This window comes from Mizuhopecten yessoensis, unplaced genomic scaffold (genome assembly GCF_002113885.1).
Source record: "Mizuhopecten yessoensis strain PY_sf001 unplaced genomic scaffold, ASM211388v2 scaffold9683, whole genome shotgun sequence".
In the NCBI taxonomy this organism is placed as follows: domain Eukaryota; kingdom Metazoa; phylum Mollusca; class Bivalvia; order Pectinida; family Pectinidae; genus Mizuhopecten; species Mizuhopecten yessoensis.
The window spans coordinates 62,332-88,929 of record NW_018408170.1 but is presented as its reverse complement, the minus strand read 5'-3'; the positions used below and the strand labels follow the sequence as shown (position 1 = coordinate 88,929).

At 33.4% G+C, this 26,598-nt stretch overlaps 2 protein-coding genes across 2 annotated transcripts; both read left to right on the top strand.

Annotated features, from left to right (window-relative positions):
• Positions 1–754: 754 nt before the first annotated feature.
• Positions 755–14,601, top strand: LOC110458632. Its single transcript, XM_021510418.1, has 12 exons — positions 755–784; positions 5,576–5,684; positions 6,044–6,198; positions 6,795–6,917; positions 7,567–7,710; positions 8,425–8,531; positions 9,262–9,351; positions 10,484–10,815; positions 11,393–11,498; positions 11,921–12,056; positions 13,133–13,308; positions 13,947–14,601. The coding sequence occupies exons 1-12, from the start codon at positions 755–757 to the stop codon at positions 14,599–14,601; spliced, it is 2,163 nt and encodes a 720-aa protein (XP_021366093.1).
• Positions 14,602–16,748: 2,147 nt separating this feature from the next.
• Positions 16,749–25,624, top strand: LOC110458631. Its single transcript, XM_021510417.1, has 16 exons — positions 16,749–16,814; positions 17,168–17,325; positions 17,845–17,971; positions 18,475–18,580; positions 18,957–19,015; positions 19,700–19,828; positions 20,567–20,623; positions 21,364–21,412; positions 21,826–21,860; positions 22,261–22,341; positions 22,888–22,977; positions 23,148–23,200; positions 23,804–23,879; positions 24,094–24,152; positions 24,637–24,708; positions 25,147–25,624. Exons 1-16 carry the CDS (start codon positions 16,749–16,751, stop codon positions 25,271–25,273), a joined length of 1,344 nt encoding a protein of 447 aa, XP_021366092.1. The 3' UTR covers positions 25,274–25,624.
• The last annotated feature ends 974 nt before the right edge of the window (positions 25,625–26,598 follow it).

The following is a 26,598-nucleotide window of genomic DNA, read 5'->3' as shown; positions in this document are numbered from 1 at the left end:
TATAAGAATTAAAAAAATAATCCCTAATGACTTCCTTTTTAACGTCAAACTTTTATAAAATTCGGTAAAGGATATTGAATAGATGATTTCAATTTAAATGAGTAAGTAATAGTTTGGTGGTGTAATCAAATTAACAGACATTCCGTGCGATAACATTTCATTGTATGTGATGGCAGCCTTACTTATCAGGGTGTAGTTTGTCATACTTGGTAACCTTTCTGATGGTTTCACATGTTTCTGTACCCTGGCTGTTTTCGGCCGTTATTTTGGTACAGAAAGATACAAAAGCAACGGGTTGATTTTATTTCTTCTTTCATATCTTTGTGTACCATATAAAATGTGCCACGGTACAAAAAGATATGAAAATTCATATCTTTTTGTCAGGCTCATGTCGGCCATCGTACAAATCTGTTCGGTGGGATGTTTTAATATAATCCTTGTGTAATTTACTGGGGTTCACTGATAGGATAGGAGCCATTAACACTAGACTGACCACTGTCTGTATAGGAATAGGAATATCTACGTCATGAGTAAAGAGGGGGGAGGGGGGTAGACTAGCCACTAGCTAGTGCAACAGCACCCTCCCCTCATCCGGGACCCAGGCCGATGGAGCCCAATTTGATTGGTCAATAGGTGTTAATGAGAGTCGCATAAAAGAGGTGCGCGGCTCCCTAAGGTTTGTTGAGATAATGAATTTCACACATACAGATGTTCACATCATTACCTATCATAAAACAGCGACTTGTTAAACGAGATGACTGAAGCAGGATCCTCCAGCAGTTTGGTAAATACACAAAAATTCTTATCAATTATCTTGTTCACTGCTAATTACGGTAATTGATTTTATAGAAGCGTTTCATTTTTTTCGGGATTTTCCTATATTAAATATTCATATCTTACTTCACTCTTGTCATATTAGGTTTTAACTAGCTGTGTATAACTACTTATTTACAAACTGTATTAATCAGATTAGATATTTGTTAAGAATGATCACGGACATAGATAGCAATCTAATTATGTTTATCATTTGACTCACTTGGTTGGATGAAACTAAACTGTTACATAACCTAATATAATGCTGATATATATGTCTGTTGTTTTATATATCCCACCGGACAGATCTGTATTTTAAAGACTGTACAACACACATATTTTATAAACTCGCATATGAAATAACCACATTTTCATACAAAGGCAAAGTTATTTTGGTGGGCGACTTTAAAAGAAGACGCTCTAATAGCGATGATTTTACTAGATAGGTCACTCAAACAGGTACACGTACTGTCGCCCGACGTGTTGTAGCGTCGTTGATAACCTCGTATAACCAAATTGATCTTATTGCGTTATCGGATCAAAGTCCTTTGCATGTTTTGATGAAATGTAGCACTATTAATGTGAAAACTGGCGATAAATATTCACTCGCATGGTATTCACAAAGTGTTCCGTTGGAATACTCTGTACTTTAAAGAAAGTCATGACGGAGTCATCGAAAGTCGTCATATTTTTGATAATTTAGTAGTGGACTATAATATGTCCACAAATGTTGAAATCGATCAAAGTTTTTCTGTTTTATTTTTAGGTTATTATCGACCTCATGGCACCTTTTCATTCGGGTTTATTCCACTAAACTTATCAATGTTTATCAAGATATCGGTCGGAGCCCGAAACATTGCGACGATAAACCCTGGTTTGACGATAATTATGCCAAGCCAGCTTAACATTTATTCAAGGAGCAATGTCGATCCCGAATTTCATAAAAAATACATGTATATTAGATATCCTATATAGAATATAGTATATGAAATATCTCGTATGATATCTATTTTATAACATATACGTCATATACTATATAAGATATCGTATACAAGATATACTGTCCTATATAATATGAAATCACGTTACTATATAAGATATCTTATAATTTTCTGAGATATCTTATATATAATATAAGATGTTTTGTATGTATACATATATATCTCTTTATAATCAAATAATATATCGTATATTTTATATAAGATATTTCATATACTTAATTAAGATATCTCATTTGATTTCTACATGAGGTATCTTGTATAAAATTGGAGTCTTTGAAAAGTCTGCTGTAGGATTGCCAAATGAATGGCATTACATTTGTATATTCGAGACTGTAGACTCATTTTGCTATCTGGGTTAAAAATTAATTATGGTGGGAATTTCAATTTAACTCATAAGCAGCTGGCTGCTCAGGTAGAAATTTCAAATTTGCGCTCAAACGATCAGGTAAACCAATGTTGTTGAATTTGTGTACGCCATTGTTACTTGACACGTATATTGGCAGTAATGTAGGTGTAAGAAAGTTTACAAGCCTATTATGTAAAGTATTAATAAACATTAGTGAAACTGCGTCTGTCGTCACAAATCTTTTAATTGAATGTGGAAGATATAGAAATATAAATCGTTCCTTAAAACTCATTAAGCAAATACATTAAAACTTATTATCGTAAAAACCCTTCGCTATCAACTGAAAATGTAAAAGTTATAATTAACCTATGCAAGTTAGCATATCACGCAAGTAAACTGCGATTTACTTTTTATTTGCGAGTTACTAGTAAATTCACTTTAATATATAGCTATTACATTTGTTATGTACAAACTTAAAAACTGCAAATCTTCATTTCAAATGAACAAATGTCATTGATTCGGCCTTGATGGTATATTGTATGAGGAAATATTTTGTATCTATGGAATTCATAGATATGCTCAAGATTAATTTATAATCGAACCCCGGTCGCATTGGTGAAAGGCAAGAGCGCCACCACTGCGTCACCCGACCACCCCCATTTCATAGTCAGAAGTTCATCAATGTATGGTTTTCCTAATAGAAAGTTAAAGTCCCGCTGAAAAAGAATTCCAAAAGCGACGTTACAGTTTTTGGCAGCCGTACATGCGGTGGGACAGTGCTCCTTAAGAAATTGAAATTGTATGTGATATCTAATTCAAGTACTTCTTAACATTCACTAGTATGTAGTGATGCTTATATCTTTTAATCTTACTGAAATGACAGACTAAATGTAAAAGTAGTTTTAGTAATGATCGTATCGTGTGTAAATGCATTGATTAATTCTTGATTTTGTGTGATGCTTCTGATCGATACTATTGATTGATCTATGATATTTGTCCAATTTTCACATGTATGACAAACGTAGTCAATTTATTGTCTTTTTATTGTTTTATTAATTCTATACACAAAAAAATACCCTTAGAATTTATTTATTTACCCGAAAATTCATTATTATATAAGATATTGATATCACATGCACAAAAGCTACATATCAGACAGTTAAGTGAAATAACATGTTTGAATTTTGGGGTAAGTGTACTACTGACTATAATAAGTTTGCCATTGTCCTCCGAAATCAACACATTTCTGTCTTCTCCAAAACGTTGGGGAAACGAGAACACCCTCATAAAACACCACTTAGTCATGCCTGATTACTAGAACGACAACCAGTAGAGATTCATCCCATAAATCCGACAAGCAGAAACCACTTAAAATTACCACCGGACTGGGTTTAACGTTTAACTGTAAAGTGTCAGTTTGGAATTGGCTAATTCTTATAACTGGCGTGGAGAATAGGGGAGTGTCAAACGTGCCTTTGGATGTGTCTTGCGTATTCCAACGGATTATTGTGTAACTCTGGAACTTGATACTGCTTATAAAAAGAACTTATGTTATTGTGGCATGGTGCATCGTGAAAAATATTGTGCATATACTGGTGTCATTGTTACCTTCAAAATCCCGCCGATACAAATATTCAATACAAAGCTCTGTGTTAAATGATGTATTAGTCCTCAAGGGTTAACATAGACGTGTTTCTAGTTTAAAGGTACGATTGCCAATATCAGACGTCACTTAGCTCGTATTGATACGAGTAACTTACACGGCCACAAAGACAAGAAAACATTGATGCAAAGCATCAAATATATTTAGCATACAATTTTAAAATCGCATTGTACTTATTTGATTAAAAAACGACATTTTGTGTGGAATACATTTTTCTTATCTCTTGAAAGTTACCAATCATGTTTTTAGCCAATACTTTCAACACTTCTAGAGAGTATGCCATAAAACTAAAAAAAAAAACTTTTGTTTAGTTCGTCCAGAACTTGAATGAACCATATATATGTTTAAATGGAAATGCATTGTATATTGTAATTTTCTTATCTTTATTTTGCTTTACTTGAAAAAGATCAGTATTTAAGGTGTAAATATATGGTAAATACAAGTTAAAACGTTAAATGATTATGTACAAATGTGTGGAATTCCAACGTTCTACAATAAGTGTTTATAAGTTGATTAGATTTATATGTCACTTCACATACACTCGCTAATTCGGTGAAAGTATTTGGACATCAACAATGACATAAAAGTCTATTTAACTTGTAACATGGATTGTTAATCGATTTTGCAAGTGTAATTTGTATCTACTCTGTAGCCGTGAACAATAACTCGTATCATCATTATTACTAGTATCACTTGCAAGTAACCTGTCATGGACAATGCGAGTAAAGTGACGACCAATATCGGCCATCGTAAGTTCAGAATCCCCTTACCCTGACAGGTCATATACTAAGCCTTATCTGACATAAACCAATTAATTCAATGGCCAGCATCGGTGCACTGACAGCCAGCAATTAATGTTCTACCTCCAAACTACGGAACAAAAGGAAACTCTATAATTAACATAAACATTCTCTCAATTACTATATGTCATTTATTTGATTTAAACAGTTATTAGATTCCTAAGGGATTGATGTGATTACTGTGCAATTATATTATTTTAGGTTCATTAGGGATTTACGTGATCACTGTGTTACGTATTAAGCATCCACAGAAACAATTTAGGCGTCCGTCAATACACAAGGTCAAGTGTATGACTCTGATCGAGAGGTAAGGGGGGNAACTTACATTTGTAGCATACTCTTATGCATGTACATATATCATATGGGATTTAACTGTTATTATAATGTTAATATACTAGCAAATAGTGATATAAACAGTCCGCGCATCAGTGGCTAAGTTGGTAACACAGGAAAATAAATTATCTTGCAAGAGATCCGCGTTCGATTCCTGTCAGGACACTCAGCAGGGATGTGTTTACTCTGTTCACACTGGCACCCAGGAATATCTATCAGATAATGGTATTGTGTCTCATGTGAGATTTGGTAAATCACAAGAAAAACGGAGGGGTAGTGAAAAACGAGCAGGTTGGTGTGCTTGTACATATATAGTAATATGCATATGGTTCCTTGGCTTTGGCTCAGTTATTGAAGCCGAGGATTATTACGCCGTTTTTTTCCTCACAATTATGTTTCCTTTTTATTTCACAAACCGAAGTTGAGACAAGAGATCAATGAGTAGTGTTATCCTGAAAAAGTGTCTCTGCGTGTATATCATACATGTATGTATATCTTGTGCTCAACTCATTCCATTCCTGTGAAAGACTGACATGTTAGCTAATGATAAGCATACATGTACGTTGATTTAATTGAAAACACATAAGAAATTAATTGTCATTGTTTAACTTTGAAACAGGCAAACATATACTACTCTGAGGAAGAGTTTCAGAAGGCGATAGCGGCGTTTCAGATTGAGACAACATCTAAATTTGTGCGTCAGAAAAAGCGAAGTAATGGAGGAATAGGTATGATATATAGTTGTGCTAATTCAGAATAGAAAATTGCGTTATTAAATTTCCATTTGGGAAGTTTAAATGTTCTCTAAATTCAAAACATCACTACATGTGTATATATATGCACCCAAATGGGAAAATATAACTTTTATTAAAATGGCATCTGTTGAGTTGTTCTTTCAGATAACATCATCAGATCTAGAAAATTAAAGTAGTTTGAAAAATGCATTGGTTAAAATGCTCAATTTTTGGGCCCGTTTTCGGGAGTCTCCCTCCAAAATAACCACTACACTAAAAATAATTGTTGAGATAAAGCATTCGACTGCTTAAAGTTTAAAGGTGCATGACTATATCAGTATATTTTATTGTAGATATAAAAAGCTTGGACAATAAAAAGATTTGGTGGGAAGACAAGGGCGGCCTAGTTGAAATCAATTACACTGGGGAGCCATATATTGTGACTGGAAGTGAAGTATACGAGTGTCATCATGGACCTTTACATGGAAAAAAGATAAGAACTACTAAAGTGAGTGTTTTAGGTAGTCAAAGCAAAATGTTAAATGGCACATGTTTAGTTCAATAAATTGTCTTGCCTCGGTACACTCAATGTTGAAAAGAAACAGCCAGCTCAAGACCGAAAGCATTTTTTTTTAATTTGTTCAATAGATAAAAATCCAGGCAACATTAGGCATGTAATTGGGAACCCGTCATGTTGAGTTATGACAATGTACCAGGTTTTTCTTATAGCCTGTAGATATTCAGTGTAAAATATATGTCCCAAATACTGGTGTATCACAAGTTTGAAAATTTTAATGGTTTCGTTACCGCAGATTTTAGGATGTATGCTACAACTCATTACCGATCACTGGTACTTTCTACAGATGTAATCCAAATAAATTTTACAGAATGTTTTCGAAACTTATTGTCATGTACTAAAAGGCTAGTAAGTGTGAAAAAATTGGCTGTTTTATTCAAAAGCAGGTCCAAAATATGCTTACAGTCTGTCCACCTGGCTTAGTCTCCTTGAAGTGTTTATAATCAACTGCGACTCAACTTCATATCAAATTTTAGCATTAATGATACCTTTTTACCAAATGAATTGTGAGATATTGTTTGTTGGAGGGCAAGGATGATGATCACAATTATGAATCCACTAAAAGCAGAAAGCTCATTCAGGATTCAAAGAAGCTTAATTGTCCTGCAAAGATAAGGGTGCGCAGGATAATGCGTTTTCCTGCGTTCAAGGTAAGTAAAGTTAATATATGGTGTAAAACTATATGTTTATAAGAATATAAACATATATATTAGTTTCACAATGCATTAAGTAGAAAAGAAGGACCATGATAATGGTTAAATTAACAGGTGCTGCCATTTGATTTATCAATTTTACAACAATTTAATCAGAATTTTATTAAACCAAAAAACAGTTCCACAAAATACATTTGTTTTGCAAATACGCTGCTGCTGGGTGAAAATTCTGCATTATGTAAAATTTCCCCTTTAAAATATAATAGAATATTATCAAAGTTAAACATTGACAGAAAAAATAAAAATATTTATATATAGCCGCCAGTGTTACGTTTTTGTAATATCCCAACACTACCGCCAGTGTCCCCCCCCCCCCCCCCCCCCCCCCCCCNTTACACTGACCACGAGCCAAGGCTAATAAATTCATAGCAAATCATCTGAACAATTTAACGGCTACTATATGCATACTACTGATAAATGATCCAGGATTTGATCTGACCTCGTTTTAATTATGTACCTAAGTAGTTTCACTTATGTAGGCAACTGGAATATTTTAGTCGAATTTTTGTTCATGTGGTTTATCAACTTATTGCTTATTAATGTGTAATATAATTCAGATTACCTGCCAATTGTTATTTTTTCATAGAACAATGCACCAAAATCAAACAGCTCGGCCAGAAAGAGGCTTTCAAGAACTCTTAAGGCTGCCTTTTGGAATGAAGGATTGGACAAACAAATGCAAATAATTGCAACATTCCCATCAGATCACGATAATCATCTCCAAGGAGAGGTATGTTATGCTCACTAAATCTTGATTCATTTACATTTTGAGTGCTAGTTCAATGTTATATGAAAATAGTGTTCCAATGCTTTCAGATAAATGATTACTTTTCTGTTAGCAATCAATTGCCTCTTGTTGCATTAGTTTTAGACACTTAAGGCATCCACCAGGTGATTTCCCAAGAGGAACTGATCCATAATATGTCTAACTGAAGATGTAGATGACTATTCACAAAAGTTCTTATTCAGCCTCATGCACAGTCATCTATGTAAATTAAAAAGAAATAAAATGAATGTCATATAATGGTTATTATTTCGAATTAGGCTTTCAAATCAATTTGCTCAGTTTACTCCATCTGTCCATTGTAGCAAAATTTGTATAATGGTGTAAAACAATATGGGACATCACAGCACTATCATTCTTGCTACGCAATTGCACAATCAGACAGTGGTTCTGCTATCTATGATCAGCTGAATTGACACATGTCCCTTTAGCTCAGTGGTAGACTGTTGACCTGCAGAACTTTGGGGGCATGGGTTTGAGCCCAGCTGAGACAGCTCCTTTTTCACATTCTTTTGGTCTTGCTACATAAAGTCTCGGTCTCATATTTTGTGACCAAACTTTTATATGATGTTGGCCTTTTGCCAGGATGTTAAAACACACTTTATAATAAAGAATTAATAATAAATAAGAGCATAATGGATTATATAATAATTTTTGCAGTTATCTGGATATTCTCTTCCTCTGAATAAAGAAATGGGTATGTTCATTAAGACAATGGCAAGGGAAGGTGTTAAGTCTGTTGCAGAAATGGAGCGCCATTTGGACAGGTAAGTGTATTATATCATAATAGATCATCTTAAAGTTTACTTCATAATATGTTATTTTCAGAAACTGTTATTGAAGGAACTAAGTTATTTCAAATTCTGAATATTGGAACTTATGTAAACAGGAACCATATATATAAGTATATCATAAGATGACATGTCATAGCTAAGTAAACTGATAAGTAACTGAAAACACTGTTGATTAAAACACTTTTGTGGCTGTCTTATAAATTTGAAGAAAACTTAATCTTATAAATATTAAATATGTTACTTAAACTTATGTTTTTGTGTCTATTTAGGCGATTATTAATGCCCATGTACTTATTGTATACTTATAAACACCATATATGGACAGAACATTAAACTGTTTAAACCAGGTATCGCACAGATAAATTGACGATGGATGTACAGAAGTCAAATCGGTCGTATTTCCCCCAAAAAAGGACGATACGCAATCACATATATCGCGAAAGTATCCTATCAAGGCAAGTATTTTAAATCTATCAGAAAAACATATTTAGTTAGTTGTAACGGAGATCATTATTTTCATCTCACTGTATATTCCTTAGGTGAGATATATTTAGTTATATAAATTGTACCTTTATGAACATGTGCCTGTGTTGGTTTTATGTTGGTCATGCTTCAAACAGAATTTATCTGTTAAAAGTTTCTTGCATCCTTGGTACTGCAGACAAGACCCAAATTTATTTCCATTTTCTTTTTATGTCAACAGATTTTCCAACGATGAGCAGATTAATTTGAAAGCCAGTACAGAAAAATGGCAAAAAGAGGATCCAGATGGAAATTTTTTCCTCAGAATTGCGTAAGTAAGAGTCGATGAAGATTTATACAATGTTTTGAAGGTAAACACTCATTAAAGTTTAATACATGCTTATAATTATTGAATGGGGAGATATTATGGTGATGCGCACGCAACTGTCAGAAGGGTACACACGTTGTTTCTTTTCAAATATAAATCCATCTATCTATCCTCTCGCATTTATTTGTCCAGGTCTAATCTGATGCAATATTCCAAATGTGATGAGGTAAAACCTTTAGAAATTTAGAAAGATGAGCACAGTGTATTTTATTTAAGTAACCGTAACCTACACTACCTTTCTCTTATTAAGGGACGTCAGGGAGAAGATTTGTCTTCGTCATAAAAAATGCAGTATTAACTGTTGAATTGTTATGAAGTGTAGGCATAAAGACCATTGTAGTGAACTAGATGTAGTTTTATTCTTCTTTCTAAATGCTTCTTCATATAGAAATTCCTCTGATAAATCAGCACTTAGATAATCCAGCCCCGCAGGAGAGAAATACATATTTATGCCACAAACCACCCCCTTTAGGATTTGACTACTGCACAGATCACATATGTACCATTTTTCCTTGAAGTTAGGTTATTTTTCATATGTCTCCATATGTATTTCAACTAATTAATTCAAACTGGATGCAAGGAACAAGACATAGAAATGCATACATTATAGTAAAAGTTACCTTGAAATATATTTTATCCCTATGGAAAGCCAGCTGGCATATTTTGTTTTAATAGTAATAAAAACAATATAAAACATTTGATATAGCGCCCTATCTAGCTAACATGAGCCACTCTAAAGCGCTTTATAATACATAGATGTACAATTGATACAATTAGCATATACATAAATCAATACAGTTTTGAGGAATTCGCGGGAGCCGCCTTACAGGCGCTAACTACCAGTCCTATGCCACCTGGCTAATATTTCCCTTTTAAAACATTTTTGAACTTCAGTTCCTCTGGTGCGATTCACATGAAACTTTGTGAGGAGGTTCCTTGAATGATGATAAGCATGCTTTTTAATAAAAAAAATCTAACCATTCAATCTCTACTGCTACTTTGTAAAACAAGCTCATATTGTTGTTATTTGAATTGTCATAGCAAAACTTAATAACAGTGTTTTGATTATATGCAGATCTCAAGAGGAAGATGAAAATCCTATGCCATTTCTCTTTGTCCACCAAACGGCTTGGCAAAGAAATATACTCCGGAAGTTTGGAAGAGAAATGAGCATACTGGACAGCACTTACAACACGTCAAAATTTGAGCTACCGCTGTATCTCCTGTGTGTTCAAACCAATGTTGGCTTTGCAGTGGTTGCGTCTATGTTGCTAGGGAGAGACACCAAAGCAAACCTAATAGAAGTCTTGAACATCATCCGCAACTGGAACCACACATGGCAGCCACAAAGCTTTATGTGTGACTGTGATACACGTGAAATTAGTGCCTTGGAGTCTGTGTTTAACGGTATGTATAATGTTCTAACTGGAAATATTCCGCATGGTTGATTTAAACAAGGTAAGACTGGTATATATATGACTATTTAAAAAGCATTTCTTTTTACAAAAAGAAAATGTTATCCTGCTCACATTCGACAACACGAGAGTGTGTAATGATGTTAAATTTCCAAACGTCTTTTATGATTTGATGTTCTCAAATTCGAGCATGATAATGTACTTAAGAATGTTCGTGAAACCGGGACCAAGTATCATTGCACTCATTCCTTTTTTATACATGTGATGGACATATATATGCTTGTGACATCTTTATATGGTGTTTGGAGTAAATGCTTTGCAGATTAATTGAATACATTTATTATTTAATTGGTAACATTGAAAATTGTTTTAAACAACATTGGTCTGAAAAAGCGTACGCTTTTTCCAAATTTTCCCATTTAAAATTCCCAATTGTGAAACCAAAAAAACAACTGCATAAATGTACAAAGATAATTAAATTGACAGTGCTCATTATCATTTACCGACATGATCTTTGATTTTATGCCAAATGATTTTATAAAAAGCACTGCATTTTTATTTCACCACAGGTTGTGATGTTTACCTATGCGATTTCCACCGTGAGCAGGCATGGCAACGTTGGGTTAATGATGGAAAAAACAATCTTCTAGATAAGAAGTTAGAGGTGTTGCAACTGTAGGTATTCCTAGACATAGGGAATATTTGAATTAATGTTTATTATATCGATATATTTTGTTACCCAATCAATAGTGCATTGTAATGATTTTAAGTGAATGCCAATAAAGTTCCCAGGCCACGTCAGAAACACGTTTAAGTTCACCTGACTGATGACCTATTGCTATCTGTGTTCGTCTGTCGTGTTTTTTCAAACTTGGTATGAATCTTCCCTGGTACAAGGATAATCAAAATAAAAAGTATGTCCGTTTGCCTTTCAGAAACATGCTTACCAAAACATTGAAGACTTGTTTCAAGTTTCACAGTATTGCTAACTTTGTTTGCAATTCGTCCTGGAACTTGTGAACATTAAATGAATGTCGATGTTATATTAAATATTAACATATTGATTGAACTTAACCTTCTCATTTATTTTCTGTAAGGTTTAGAAGTTTGGCTAATGCAGAGTCTGAAGACAGTTATGAATCTGCCCTTCAAGATTTGAGAGAATCTGCAATTTACCAGGAACAGCCGCATTTAAGCAACTACATTGAAAAGAAATGGATTACTCAAAGCAAGGTTGGGCATGTATTAATCTAACTAATTGATTTGTTTCAGATGTTGATAGACCTGGGCATTATAATCACGGTTTATTATCTTAAAATTAAAGCAAGATTGAACCCTTCCCCTGTTGTGTCAGTAATATGGTAAATATATTAGAGTTAAGTTAAAATCAGGAATAAATATGTACATGTTTTTCTTGTTACATTTAGCGTTGCCTCCCCTTTCCTTGATGAGATGAAGCAAACATTACCTTAAATAAAAAATGATGATATTTTCATGATCAAATATAGGATTACCATGTAATATTTATTAAAAAAGAACATAGCTTATGAATGAAAAACCAAAATAAATTTTGAAAATTAAATCAAATTTAGACACAATAAAAAAGAATTAATTAAGGTTTCAAGTGCGGTTAGTCGATGGTAAAGCGGAAACACAACATTTTGTTTAGCAGGCCTTATGAATGAATCATTTTAGGTAAATAACTAGTGCAGTACTCACTTACAGTTTTACACACAGATTCATACCAGCTTACATGTTGTAATGTATATTGTATAAGGATAGGAACTTGCTAGAAATAGTAATACATATATTTTTAATACAAATTAGTAGGTACCTTGGGTATGTATATGTAGAGAATTGCTTTGATGAGTTTACATATGAGTCAATATGATTAAGAATGGTAATGATCAGATGCATTAAGAATATCACATAGTAAGCAGTGAAGATTTAGATACCCTAACTAATTATGAATAGAGGTAATATGATATCTAGAATTAGAATATAAGGGACATTGAAAGGAAAAATATATATATAATAATGATATTTGTAATTAGTAAATACAACGCTGATATTTCAAAAGAATAGGCCCACATTAATGTAAATACTTTCTACCAGTTGCTCCTGAGAATTCATGTTTGACCTATAAATTACGTACATAAATATTCTGAACTGGGGAATGTCTAAAGGGCCATGCAAGTTGAATGTGAATACCGCCCCATATTAGAATAACTTTGATCATATTGTTTGAATGCTTTGAATGACTTTTATGTGGTGATTAATTAAAACTTGAACAATTTTGCTTGTTTCAGAGATGGGTTAAGGTCTTCCGTAGTTCAGGACAATGTAAGGTTAATACTACTAATGGCTTTGAAAGACAACATAGAGAATTGAAGGAGAACTTCTTAAACATTGACAACCCGGGCAAGTCTTTGACTGACATGATTTTCAGTTTGGTGAACAACTATCTTCCCCAGTGCAAGGAAAGGTATCAAACACAAATACATGCATTCTTTTAGGATACATATCTGTGTAATCAGATTTCTGTGTCACAAATAAACAACAAAGTTGTTATACTTACTTCCCAAACAGACGGATGCTATTAGAATAAAGGTTGTTCAGCAGAAAATGAGAACGTTCTCTAAAAGTAGCCACTTAAAACAATATTTACATAGCTAATTTTGTTGTACCTGTAATCCTCCAAGAATTAGTGTGTTGTGATGCCATACTCACCGATGGCATTAAAACAATAGAAGTATTTCTAGCTCTTTAACATTCAAAACTTACTTGCTCAAACTTTATATTTTTAGAGAAGGTATAATATGCCTGAGATATGTGTCTTTTGTATATAAAGCTTATTCTTACGCATCGGTAAGGGAAATAGTATGTTCAAAGAGTAACTTGCAGATTTATTTTGCTGTAAACCTATTGTCTGGCACCTTTGTGAGTAGTTTTGCACTGCATTTTCTACTCTGATGGGATAATATTAACAACAGAATGATTTCATAATCATATGGGTTCATCAAAGTTCTTAGCCAGTTGTATCTTTTTTAATTGTTAAGTCAGTTTTTATTTCAAAAATATTAGATATTGCCTTCAGCTGAGCGAAATTTGATTTCCTTTCAGGTTTATTGAGAGAAACGTGCAGTGTTTGGAGGGCCATCGGTCATATCACACAGATGTGCCAAACTTTTTGGTAGGGCGACCAAAGGCATTTGTGTCCCACTGTATGACACGTCTGAGTTTGGCATCAACAGATGACGTGACATATCAGCAGGTGGAGGAAGGAAATTTTTCCGTAAGATCAAGGGAGTCGGACAGGAGCTACAGCGTCACGCTTATAGGCAAAATGCCTAGTTGCAACTGTCCGGACTTCCACAAGCACCAGTGGCCCTGCAAGCACATGCTTGCAATACTTGGCCGGTCAGATTATAGTTGGGATTTGTTGGACGAATCGTTCACAAAAACCATCTTTAATACTGTTGATGTTGATTTTGTGAACAACATTGATAGCGCATGCGCTGAAGTGCAGGCAAGTCACAGTATAGAGTGCAATGATGTCGGTGAAGAAGAGCTAACCAAAGAAGACTCGAAAATAAGAAACGAGTGCTTCGATTTGATGAAGCAAATCCAGAGTGACCTCTATAACATCTCTTCACCGATAGGGTTGAACTCTATTCTAAAACACCTGCATGAGGCATATTGCCTGTCACAGAAACACATTGTCAACATCAAAGGCCTTCCTTTAAGAAGAGGAAAGAAGAACAAGACCAAGAAATAAGAAGGAAAAGAAGGAAAAGTAAGTGTATCGTATTGTGTATTGGGGGGCGGGGCCTATTCTGTGTGTTGTTGTTTTTTCCAGATTTCCAATTACTGTCAAACTTGTGCATATACTGACAACCTGTTACATGTACTATCTGTGTTTTACTTATTATAATTAGACTGGTTTACTCATTCTTCTTTAATGTTTTAATCTCTCCAGGGAGACTAATTTCCTATAGTGGTCATTTGTAATTGTTCATTTGTGTTCAAAAGTGTAAAAGCTCGAAGTTAAGGTTATGCTGTGGTGCAGAGAACATTGTTCATCAGTAAAATGACTTGTTTTGTCGTTTGACATTTTATATCTTTAGATCCTGTTCTGGAGGAACCACGGGCAGAAAAAGAAATGAGAGGTACAGTAATAACCATCAAATTATATATTTTTGTGCTATCTCTCCTTATAAAACAGCTATATCCATAATCAAAGGTGAAAAAGTCATTTTTGACAGCTAAACATGGTATTTTGATATTTTCCGCACTTACCAATTAGAACCTTGCGATTTAATATAGAATACAGTTCACCATATGAACTAAACTTATCAACACAATATTTTGGTAAATTCCGATTGAATAAAGAAATTATTCAAAGGACCCCTGTTAATGGTCATGGTCTTGTAATAGCAAGGCATGTAGTGTTATCCATGTATGTCTAGCACTATAAATACCATTGTCTTTGCTCTGCCAAGTTTTATTTTCAATTAATTTTCACCAAATGATCCACATGTAATCTCATCTATATTGCAAACTTGTTGAGATAAAAATCATTGTCCTTTCTCTACTGAGTACTTTTCCCCCTAGCTATATACATACATAATCATGTCAATGATACTTCAAATGAGTTCACAAATCAATTCTTTGTCATCATGACATATGATCATACAAATCATATCATTTGATTGTGTTTTTATTGGCGTTTCATATCTTCAGGTGATCCTGTTTTTGAAGATTCTTGTAAAGAGAAAGAAAAGAAAGGTACATTTCAAAAGTAGCAATGTAATACATTCATTCAGCATATTCTTGCTATCATTGCATGTTTAGTAGAAATACTTTTTAACTCTTATTTCCTCGTTATTTGTGTCCACATTTATCCTGAAGTATACCTTTCCCAAAAATGGTTATCCCATTTTACAGCTTATGCTTTATTGGCATTGAAAATTTAAGTTTAAGGACAAATGATGTTCTGTGTTTTTACATTTTAGAGCCACAAAACGGCGAAATAGATGTTATTGATACAGATGAAACTACAGCGGACATAACTGAAGATAAAACATCACGCTTGAAAGGTAGTGGACTTCATTTTTAAGTTAAACATAGTAGATAAATGAATAATACTTTTTGAGCACTTTTTAAGAATTGCTGTGCTAATGATGTTATTTGTAACAGTGTTACACAGATGTTATCACTCAGAGTTACAAATTGATGTTCCAACTTAACCGTTTAAATTATATTTATTCCAGTTGATCAATGGATATTGCCTTTTTGTTGTTAATTTTGTAATTCAGACAAATGATGTTCTGTGTTTTCCCCCTTTTTAGAGCCACAAAGTGGTGAATTTGATCACTTTTACTGACTCACTGTCATATCCGACCGCTATGTCGAAAGCATGTGCTTGCTGTGATGTAGGTGGTGTTAGGCGAAAAGAATATTTGTCATATTCCGGATTTGATTTATTCAGAGATTAAAAGGCTCATGCAAAGCTGCTGGTACAATTAGGTAATTTCCTGCCAGGTGAGATTTTGAATGAGTTTGGCAAAGTCAGCATTGAATATTATAAGTCTCGGCTGAAGCTTTTGACAGGTATCCACCACTGCACGTATACATGTATGTAGCATTCAATGAGTTATTGCACACTTTTAGTAATTCGTAGCAAAACAATGAGCGCTTCTACATCGCATAACCACCCAGCCCAAGCTTCACTTAAACTTCGACTAATCAATGTATTGGAAGCAGTGTTGGTATTTTGGAAAGCTAATTCGTGTATCATGTAAGATTTCAGTAATTGTACAAACCCGGTTCATGTAGACACAAAAGGAGGAGAAATGTACTTTAACTACAATACTATCTGATGATTTGTTAATTATTTTATATAAGCACAAGAAGGTGTTTCATATGGAGACGGCTATAGCAAAGTCAATATTTGAAGATGCATCGTCAGTTCATGGCGGTCTTAGACAGGTTTGTATTTATTATTACACAGATCCTAAATTTCATACTTAATGAAAAAACAACAATAATATTGCTTTTAATCTTCACTGCTTTATCATGACCTTAAATGTGTTAAATTAATGCATCTTAACAAATTTGGTCCTCTGAAAAGTCAAAGTCATTAATGGTGGTGCACGTGAATGACATGTGCTGAACTTATAACTTGGCACAAACAAGCTGCTCTGTTTTTATACTATTTCGTGTATACATGTGAAAATTGGTTTTGTACATGTATTCAAAACAGCTATTGAATGGTGACATTCCTGAACCGGTAGTACCGATTGTTGTAGTCCCATAAATTAATATTTGTGCTTGTATTTCAGGTCACCTTATCAGATTATGATATAATAATAGGGGCAGTCAATGAAAACAATGACCATTGGACATTATGTGCAGTTTACCCCAAAGAAAAAATAATTTTTTATGTCAACCCACTTGGAGAATCAAAGCCCAGAATGGATAAATTTCTCATGCATTGGAGGTAAGTAAATATAACAAGCTAAAGAACAGATCACTTATATTTCATCAATTTTGATAATCATATCAAAATTTTTAAACTGTGCAATGTCTTTCTATGTCACTTTTCTAAAAAAAAAAGTTCCTCTTCCAAAGACTTGCATTTGGTGTCCTATTAATTGGCTACTAGTTACTGTTCATGTATAAATTACATATAGTTGTGATACTTATCATGCCTATGTTGTTTTAGTGAAATGCAGCAACTGCTTATTAAATTTCGGAAGAAACGTGTAACCTGACTTCCTTAGACATGAGAACATGCAGGTCACCTAGGCATACTTGAACTCACATTAAACAATTTAGTGTAAGTTACTAACAATTTGTTTATTGATTAGTTAAGGCATTAACTTTCTTGCCTTGATATTCTTTCATATTTTGGATGTCATATGTTACTAAATATTGGCATTTGGGTTTAAAATTAATAAAATGTCTAACTTTTGCATGTATAGTTCTACATATGTATATTTGTTTATGTGTATTACAGGAGATTCCTCCTACAGAGGTACAACACCGGATTAGATAGTCCTCCAATGTCTGCACAGTGGAAGATAGAGAGAAAATGTCATATCAAGCAGTATGACTCTGTGTCTTGTGGGGTCTATGTATTAAAGGCAAGTTATGTGTTGATATTGTTTATAAACAAAGTGAAGTAGTCCAATGGAGGTCTTGACTTTTATAGATTAGAAACTTGGGGCTATGCCGTATGATTCCCTTGCATCTACATGTAAGCCATGTCGTTTTATGTCACTCATATGCTTATACAAATAGCTTGAACAAAGTACGTGCCCATTTTTTATTCTAATTGAAAATTTTAAATGTGTCTCCTCCTGCGATTTTAAAAGACTGTTTTAAAACTTGATATCTTTATCGAGTGTAACATAACAATGAAAATATGCATAATAAGGAATTACTGGAGCATGCACACATGCTGCATAAACAACACAGGGAAAAGACTCGATGCTATATATGTTGAGCAGATCTCATTATTTATATTTTGTTATAAACTGGCTCGAGTTAATGTATATACTTTAAACATGCATATATTTAGCTGCATAAGAAATTACACTCAATATTTACTCATTTTGTGATAGTGATATTAAATTGTATCCTACAGTTTGCTGAACATTTTGTCTGGGCCCAGTCATTGAACTTCCGTTCAGCACGGAACGAGTTGGTAGAAATAAGACTTGGCATAGCAAAGCAATTATTGGAAATATCTGGTGAGGAAAACTATATTTGTATGCCTAACTTAGAGTAAGTATTGTAATGACACAGATATCAAAGAGAAGATAAAGAACTATTTTTTTTTTTTAATAATCCTGTTTACATACTGCTTGACATCTGGATTATCAAAGAAAACGCGCTTAAGGTACCAATCTTCTCGATGATGAATAGTGCGCACGATCATATACTTAAATTTGTAAGCCATAGATGCGATAGAGACAAATAAATGTCTTCAAAATTTTAACTGTTGCAAGACTGTTCGAACTCCGCTTTAATTTTTTATTTCACTTGGGGGCTAATGTGCGATACCTTCATGCCACTTTAACTGTTTTATCGATTAATTTATACAAGAATTTTTTTTTGAATTTACAGAGCCACTTGAAAGCTATTGCAGGGAGTGTTGCTTTACAGAGACAGCAGAAACTATCTGGGTGAGGCAAATATCTTTTGTAAATGTGTATCCTATGAGTCAGAAAGGGACAATTAAAGTTATTTTGTTAACTCTTTTATTTAGTCAATAAGTATTCGTATTTGAACATGCATGTACATTGTAAATGATGTTACTCATGAAGAACCATTGAACTATTTAAAAATGATGATAATTGTGAATATGATTACGAAAGGTATTCCAGCGAAACTAAATAATGCCCGATAGCACGTTATGATTAATTGGTCTAGAATACGTTTTGCAATCATATCAAGCATTTTTAATGAGTTCAATAGATTTACTTAAATTAGTTTCCTTTCTTTGGTCTTTGGTCATCATTTGCTTTCAGTTTAACTTTGATTTCAACTTCTCCTTCGACAACCAGCAACGGTGCATGCAAGTGAAGGAACAGACTACAGCCAACAAGAGATGGTGGTCGACAACATTACTATTATTTTATCGTTATGTCACATAAGCAATTGTTGTTAAAAGCCTTTATAGCATGGACGGCATTTTCCTATTGTTAAGTTGTGTTAGTCAGGAGCAAAATGTGGTTACTTTTATCTTTATTTTTGATGAGAGATAGCTGCAGATTTTACTATGATAAGCCATGATACAAAGCAATTCAAGACCCTCATGAATAATTAACAAGATTTGTGGTCATAAAAATACTGTTTTATCATTACAGATACAATGCGACTCATGTCCAAAGTGGTTCCACAAATCATGCCTTGATATTCCAGAGCACAATAACATCATAGATATTCAGACAAATCCATACCTGTGCAAATTTTGTCTGAAAGATTATGAAACAGAGGTAATATTATTAATTATGTCTGTAAGAGCATGTGCTTTCTATCATATAAACAATTTGTGACAAAATATTATACAGTAATAAAATTATTCCTCACTTTGTTTGTTAGTCCCCTGCCTTTACTTAATCCATCCTTTTGTATGGATTTCATACGTTCAGGTTCTACCATCATTTCTTCCCAAAAGATTGCCCAGAGCATATCTTATGCTATTTCGCCAAATTCAGTCTACCTAGAATTCTTACCGTGCAGCGTATCAAAAGTAGGTCATAGTGACATAGGCTTTTGACCTTTTCTTCTGCGGTAAATCTCCTTTACTGTTTCACCTGGAGTAAGTACCCAAATTTGGTGTGAGAAACATGTTAAATACTGGAGAGTTCAGTGTACCAAAAGTGTGTCTCTGTGGGCTAGCTATGCCAACCATTTAAAAAGGACATATGTTATGCTGTGAACAAAATATTGGCCTATCTCATAACACGTCATACAGTCTGACGGCTTGTGGTTCTGTTGGATTTCTGTCAAATGGTTTTTAGTTTAACAATTTCCATCGCAAAGATATAAAACTTTTTTAATTTGAAAATAATGTGCTGACTTATTTTGCCTCTGTGATTAGAGAGTTTCAACTTATGTTTCCAACCATATTTCAACGTCTCAGCATGTAGACTTAGTGGAATATAATTCCCTATAACAATATATTTTAGTCCAACATACCCCATTATCTATTCCATCTGATATGTTGACAGAACACAGATCAACCTAAGAAAAGAAACACCTACCAACTTCGACTGAATCCCCAACAGGTAAATTTTTCACTTACCGTATTTATAGCCACCGTAACAGTGCAATCATTTATGAATAAAAGAGGGCTATGTTTAAATACATACCAGTCTAAGCATCCTATATTTGCATTCATTGTTGTCCTGAGAAACGCAGCATCCCCTTCCATCCCAAAAATTACATAAATTAGCGTGTTGTCTGTACTGTACAGACGTTATTAAAAAAATGAATTGAATAAAGCATGTACCATAAGGGTTTGTGGACCAGTTTTCACTTGATGACTTCAAATTCAGTACCAAATGAATATATTTATGAAATTTAACTAAATGTGTTTTGTGCACTACTTCCATCTTCATTTTACTTATATATTGTACATCCATGTTATTTTAGTCGGAAAATTCTCCTTTCTATATAGTAAATTGATTGTGTATGGTTTAGCTATAGAATTTCTCACTAGCTGGTTGTAGTTGGCATAAGGTAATGTGCCTCTTGAGTTCTCTTCACTGAAACTGTATACAATGTCATTTTTTTGTTGTAAGAAATATTTGTATACAGCAGGTACATTTTTCAAAGTTTTACTTTCTGCACAAACACTTTACGTATTAAACGTGTCGCAACGTTTCAAGACCAACTGGTCCCTTTGTCGAGCTTTGTCATAGCTTGACAAAGGGACCAGTCGGTCTTAAAACGATGCGACACCTTTAATACGTGTGTTTGTATATCTTATTGAAGGTGCATTTATCACTCCACCAACTCATTTCAGAAAAGGAAGAGAAGTTCTTTTGTGTATGACGCAGTGAAAAAGATCAAGCGTGAGTACAGAGATCATAATGTAGTATCACATTGAGAATATTGATGACATTGTACCCAAGAAATAATTACACATTAACATACAATTAGCTTATTTCTTTGTAGGTTTATATAAAACCTTCCGTTGGCTTTATGCACTTTTATCATATGTATCTGCAATCTAACAATCGACTTTCCAATATGAAGGCAAATAAATGCAACAGTTGATGACACTAGATATAAACTTTATTTTTATTGCAAAGCGTAGGCACCAGGCATCTCCTGGTCACTATGAACATGTCTATTAATATCTATTTTAGAATAGTCATAATTGATATGCACATCATGCTTATAAGGTTCGTGTTCTTTGCCACATATTTTCTATCTAAATCTTATGTCACTTTGGAATCAACAAAACCGATATTTCTTGTTTCAGTGGACAACATTTACAAATCAGGGAAAGGTGAAAAGGTAATGCTAGATAAAACAAATTATCTTTTAATAATATGTACCGCTGTTATCTAGACGAAAGAAATCAATGCTTCATGTGTATCTAAAAACCGTTTAAAGTCTATTTGCGTTGCTTATACAGTCTTCAAAATATCATTATCCAAGTAAAAACAGTTATATGTACTCATATTGTGTCTGCTTCCCGAACATTATTCAGTGTAAACCAAGGAGAGGGTTGTTACATAGGAAAAACGGCTCAAGAAATGGATGCTGTCATGAAGGAGATGGAACAAGTAAGTGGCAAATTCATCATTTACAATGAAATTCAAAAGCTAATTGTACAGTCATTTGGAAGTGTGAATTATTATTTTCTTTATTATGCTTACAAATAAATTATTATATTGTTTAAACTCTCCAACAGAATGACATTGAGAAATGGGAGAGGAATATGGAGATTCCCGTTTTGCCACTGGAAAAAGTGCCACCATTAATTTGGCCAGAGGTGAGATTGTTTAGTACAATTTGTTTTGTTTCAATTTGTCTTATCTTATTTTTAACCTGCTATGTTACGCAAACATTTAAAAATATATACAAGTGTAGGTTGGAAGATTATTTTGATTTTAAAATAATTTTTAACCAAATTCTGATTTTTAATGTAATTTTGAACTACATGCATATGATGTCGTGCATTGTCCATCATTTTCTACTAGGTCGCAAAGCCAAAAGCTGAAATTTTTGGTTGAAATCCTTTTCCATTACTTACAATATTGAGTTATATAACCTACATTCGTATTGTACCGAAAGCATTTTAATGAAACGTTGTAGACATTTGCTTTACCTATATAAGACGACACTTTACTATTTTTGTTTTGCACAAAAAATGTGCATGCTTTATGTTAAGAATTAAATGATTAATTTCAATTATCAAATGATAATAAATGCAATTTGAAACAATGTCTTGGTGGCGCAACAGGATACGAATATGTTAAACTGTGGCAAAACAACAATAAGCCCTGTATTTAGTACTTTTTTTTTGTTTTTTTTGCAGGATATGGATGATGATGTCGAAGATATTAGTGATGATGAGGAAAAGGAAGGAGGATTCGGAAAAATAAGCATGGGGGAAATTGAAGAAACAGTAAGTTAAAAGAATGAAATGACTCTTTTAAGTCCTTTCATAAAAACTTCTGTTTGATTTTATACAAACTACTTTTGTGGTGAAAAGTAAATCGTTGCAATCCACTATATATTTCAAAACTATTGACCAAAATGATTAAGAAATCAATATAAATATTATCATTATTGCAGATTGGAAAACTCTACTCAACAATTCCTTTGCTTGCAGCTGGAAAAGTAATGAGGTAATTATCTCGGAGTTGGTCACAATCATTTCGACAAATAGTACCTTTTTACATCAGTCTGCTATCCTATTTGTTGATTGCTTCTTTTTCAAACTAGTCTGAAGCAACTTGGATAAACTCTAATACTCATGTTTAACTGTTTGGAAATTCATATCTTGTTTGATTTTTTTTTTAATTTTTAACACACAAAACAACTTAATTGTATAAACAATGGAAAACACAAGCACAAAACAACAATTCTACAAAAAAAAAAAAATCAACTGGATTAACATTGACCACTTTTATATTTTTCTGACATTGCTTAAAACAATTTTTTGTTTTTTGTTTTGCTTGTTATTTCTTATGCGATAGTCGGTCAGATTTGGAAAGACATTATCTGTCAATTTGCAGTGAAGCATGTATTCAAGTCTATAATGTTAACAAGATATTGTATCTGACAAACAATGCCTTGTGACTGTACCGTATAAAATCATAAAGGGAAGTCACTGGTAGATCAGAATGGTAATGCATTACATAAAATCATATTTCATCGTCTATCAGCGCTCTCAGCGCTTTGATTTTTATTCGATGCATTAAAATATTTTTCATTGTATTATTTTCCAGTCCATATCATGACAACTTTGTGAAAGGTATCTTCAAACCCACTTGTGGCTATGGACTAACAGAGTTCAAATCACAGGTAAATATTAAAGTATATATAAAGCACTATCTGATTTGCAGAAAATATAGCATAAAAATAACAACTTGAAAGGACCTCTACATTATATGCTAATTCATTTTCCGTTATAAAAGAGGAAGATCCATTATCAGACTTTAACGTAATGTCAAGGCGTGAATGCATACTACGTGATATTTTGCAGCGTACTGTAATTGCCTAATATTTCTCATTGCAGACATATGTGGCTCTAGAAGTCTGGATAACGAAAACATTTTTAAAAAATGTCAGAAAAGAGTAAGTGAACAATGAATTTCATGTATGAAACTGATCACCATCTTGATAGTCTAGCTACTGCATTAAAGTTGTGTTAAGTCTAGTAGAATAGTGTGTACGTATAAGGAAAAAGTCTAAGGCTATGGAAGTATAAGCATTTTTTGGTAATATATAAAGTCTTCATATTTTACAAAATGTATATCAAAGGAAAAATGAAAATTCAAATAACTAATACTACTAATGATATCAAGTTTCAAATTATGGATGGTTGTCTTAAAAAAATGTCAACAACTGTCCTCTTTCTAACAGAAATTTTAATTTGAGGATTTTTAACCTTAATTGGATTCAACTGTACTTTGTAGTTTTCTTATCATTTTTATGCCCTTTTTCTGGAAATTGGGAAAGAATTCCATGTCCTTTTTAATGTTAGTGTAAATTTCGAGAACCAGATATTAAAACGGTTACAATTAAAAATCTGTTTAATTCCATTTTATTTTTTAATTAGCATATTCACAAATTGGACTACAGTCCGTGGTGCAGGAAAAGAACTCTTGGCGAGATTCAAAGAATCATCAATGTATGTAAAAAAAAACATTAAGAGACGTTATGTATATAAGATATATAGTTGTTTAGTCAATTATCAAAACAAACACAGTGTATCACTTATAAACCCTTTTTTACCGAAACGGGGAATATTGTTTTTATTTACCTATCCGTCATCCCTCAGTCCGTCAAGTTTTCCAATTAACATTTGTTAATCTCATTAATCTCATTTGTCTGAATCTATCTGTGAACAAGGCGATTCCAAATTTGTTTGAATGTTTATCCTTCAAAGAAAAATTCATGTTCATCTTTGTTTAAGTTTGTTGCTGTTGACATGAAGTTAGTCACGTATGAAGTCGAACATTTTAGTTATCATGAAAGTCAGGAGGATTTCTATTATTCACCAAATACAATTGAAGTGATGTTTTATACTGAACTTTACTCTTGCTAATACATTCCATGTTGCTTTCAGTTACGGAGAGCAGTATGTCAAACATGTTATCATGAAAGAAATAATAACAAGGATTGTAATGGACATCCGAAACATTTCCTGGGAGGAGGCTGCAAGAATTTGTTCTGCCACTGAGAGTTGTAGCTAGCAAAGGTCAATTAAGTTGGCAATGAAAAAGCCGGCACTGTCAGCCAAATCTTGTTCTTGAGACCCCGATTATCATGGACATCATACAGTAGGGAAGGAGGTAAATTGTATACGGGTACAGTTGTATTAGGCATTAGCCAGCCTAATAGTGACACTTATACCGAACTGTACAGTTGTGACATTATAGTATACCCCAATTTATACTTTTAGTCTGTATGTAATGTATGATGTAGAAATGTCTCATTTTTTTCATTTTGGAATGTTTTCTGCTTTCATTTATATGCCTGTCCATTCAAAAATAGCTTCCATGCAGTCGTTTTTGAAATGATCAGATTGCTATGAGATTTGGTTAGCAAATACATGTGCATATCAATATCAATAAGGCAGAGCTCAAGTGCAGATGATGACAAACTGTTAAACGTGGCAGTGCCCTTGTAATTAAAATAATTTGTTGTGTACTATTGATTAATTCAATCGTATGCAAACTTTGTATATTAATATGTAGACATTGAAAATGAATATATAGCATTGGTGTTCAGCGATAATTATCATAAAGCCAAATAAAAATCTAACTGTGTTTCCCGTTTCCGGACCGACCCTACTTTTCATGCCGACCCTAATACATTTTTTGGTTTTGCACAGTCACTATAATGCATTTATTAGCAGTTTAATTGTTCAAAGTGTACATATAATTTGTTATGCATTTTATAAGCGTGATCTGTGTCAGAGTTTTATTTGAAGATAGTAGCTAAGTAGCCGTAGATAATTGGGGTTATGATATAGGTTGGGATCTGTAAATTAGTGTGACTGTCTGTAGTCTAGATGGAGGTAGTGGAGTCTGTGATGGCAGTGTTTGTGCCTCCAGCTGATATGCTGACCACTACCAGAATCAAATTTAGCAGGATTTATAGTCAGTTTGTAACAGGATTTAAGCAGCATTAACAACTGTAATGAATCAACATTTTTATTGTAGCACGATTTTGCTAAGGGACAGATAGTAAGGTAGTTCAGCCTGGGAGTCGAAGTCGGAGAAGAGAGTTGGATTGGGGAACTGAGTTAGTTAAAGAGTCTTGAGGAAGGAGGTTGAGTTAGGGTAATCCAGTTGAAAGGTGGCGAGATATAGAGAAGAGTTAGAAAGCTAGAGTTTAAGTGAGAATTAGGAAGCTGTAGTTTGTAGATCTGTGCAGTTTTACAGCTTATAGTTAGAGATAATTAAGTCCGAAGTGGGAGATTGAGCTCACAGTAGTGAAGACTTGTATAATTTATGACAGATTAAGATACTTGTGTTGTAATTATAGTGTAAATTTAAATATATTTATTTTGTTG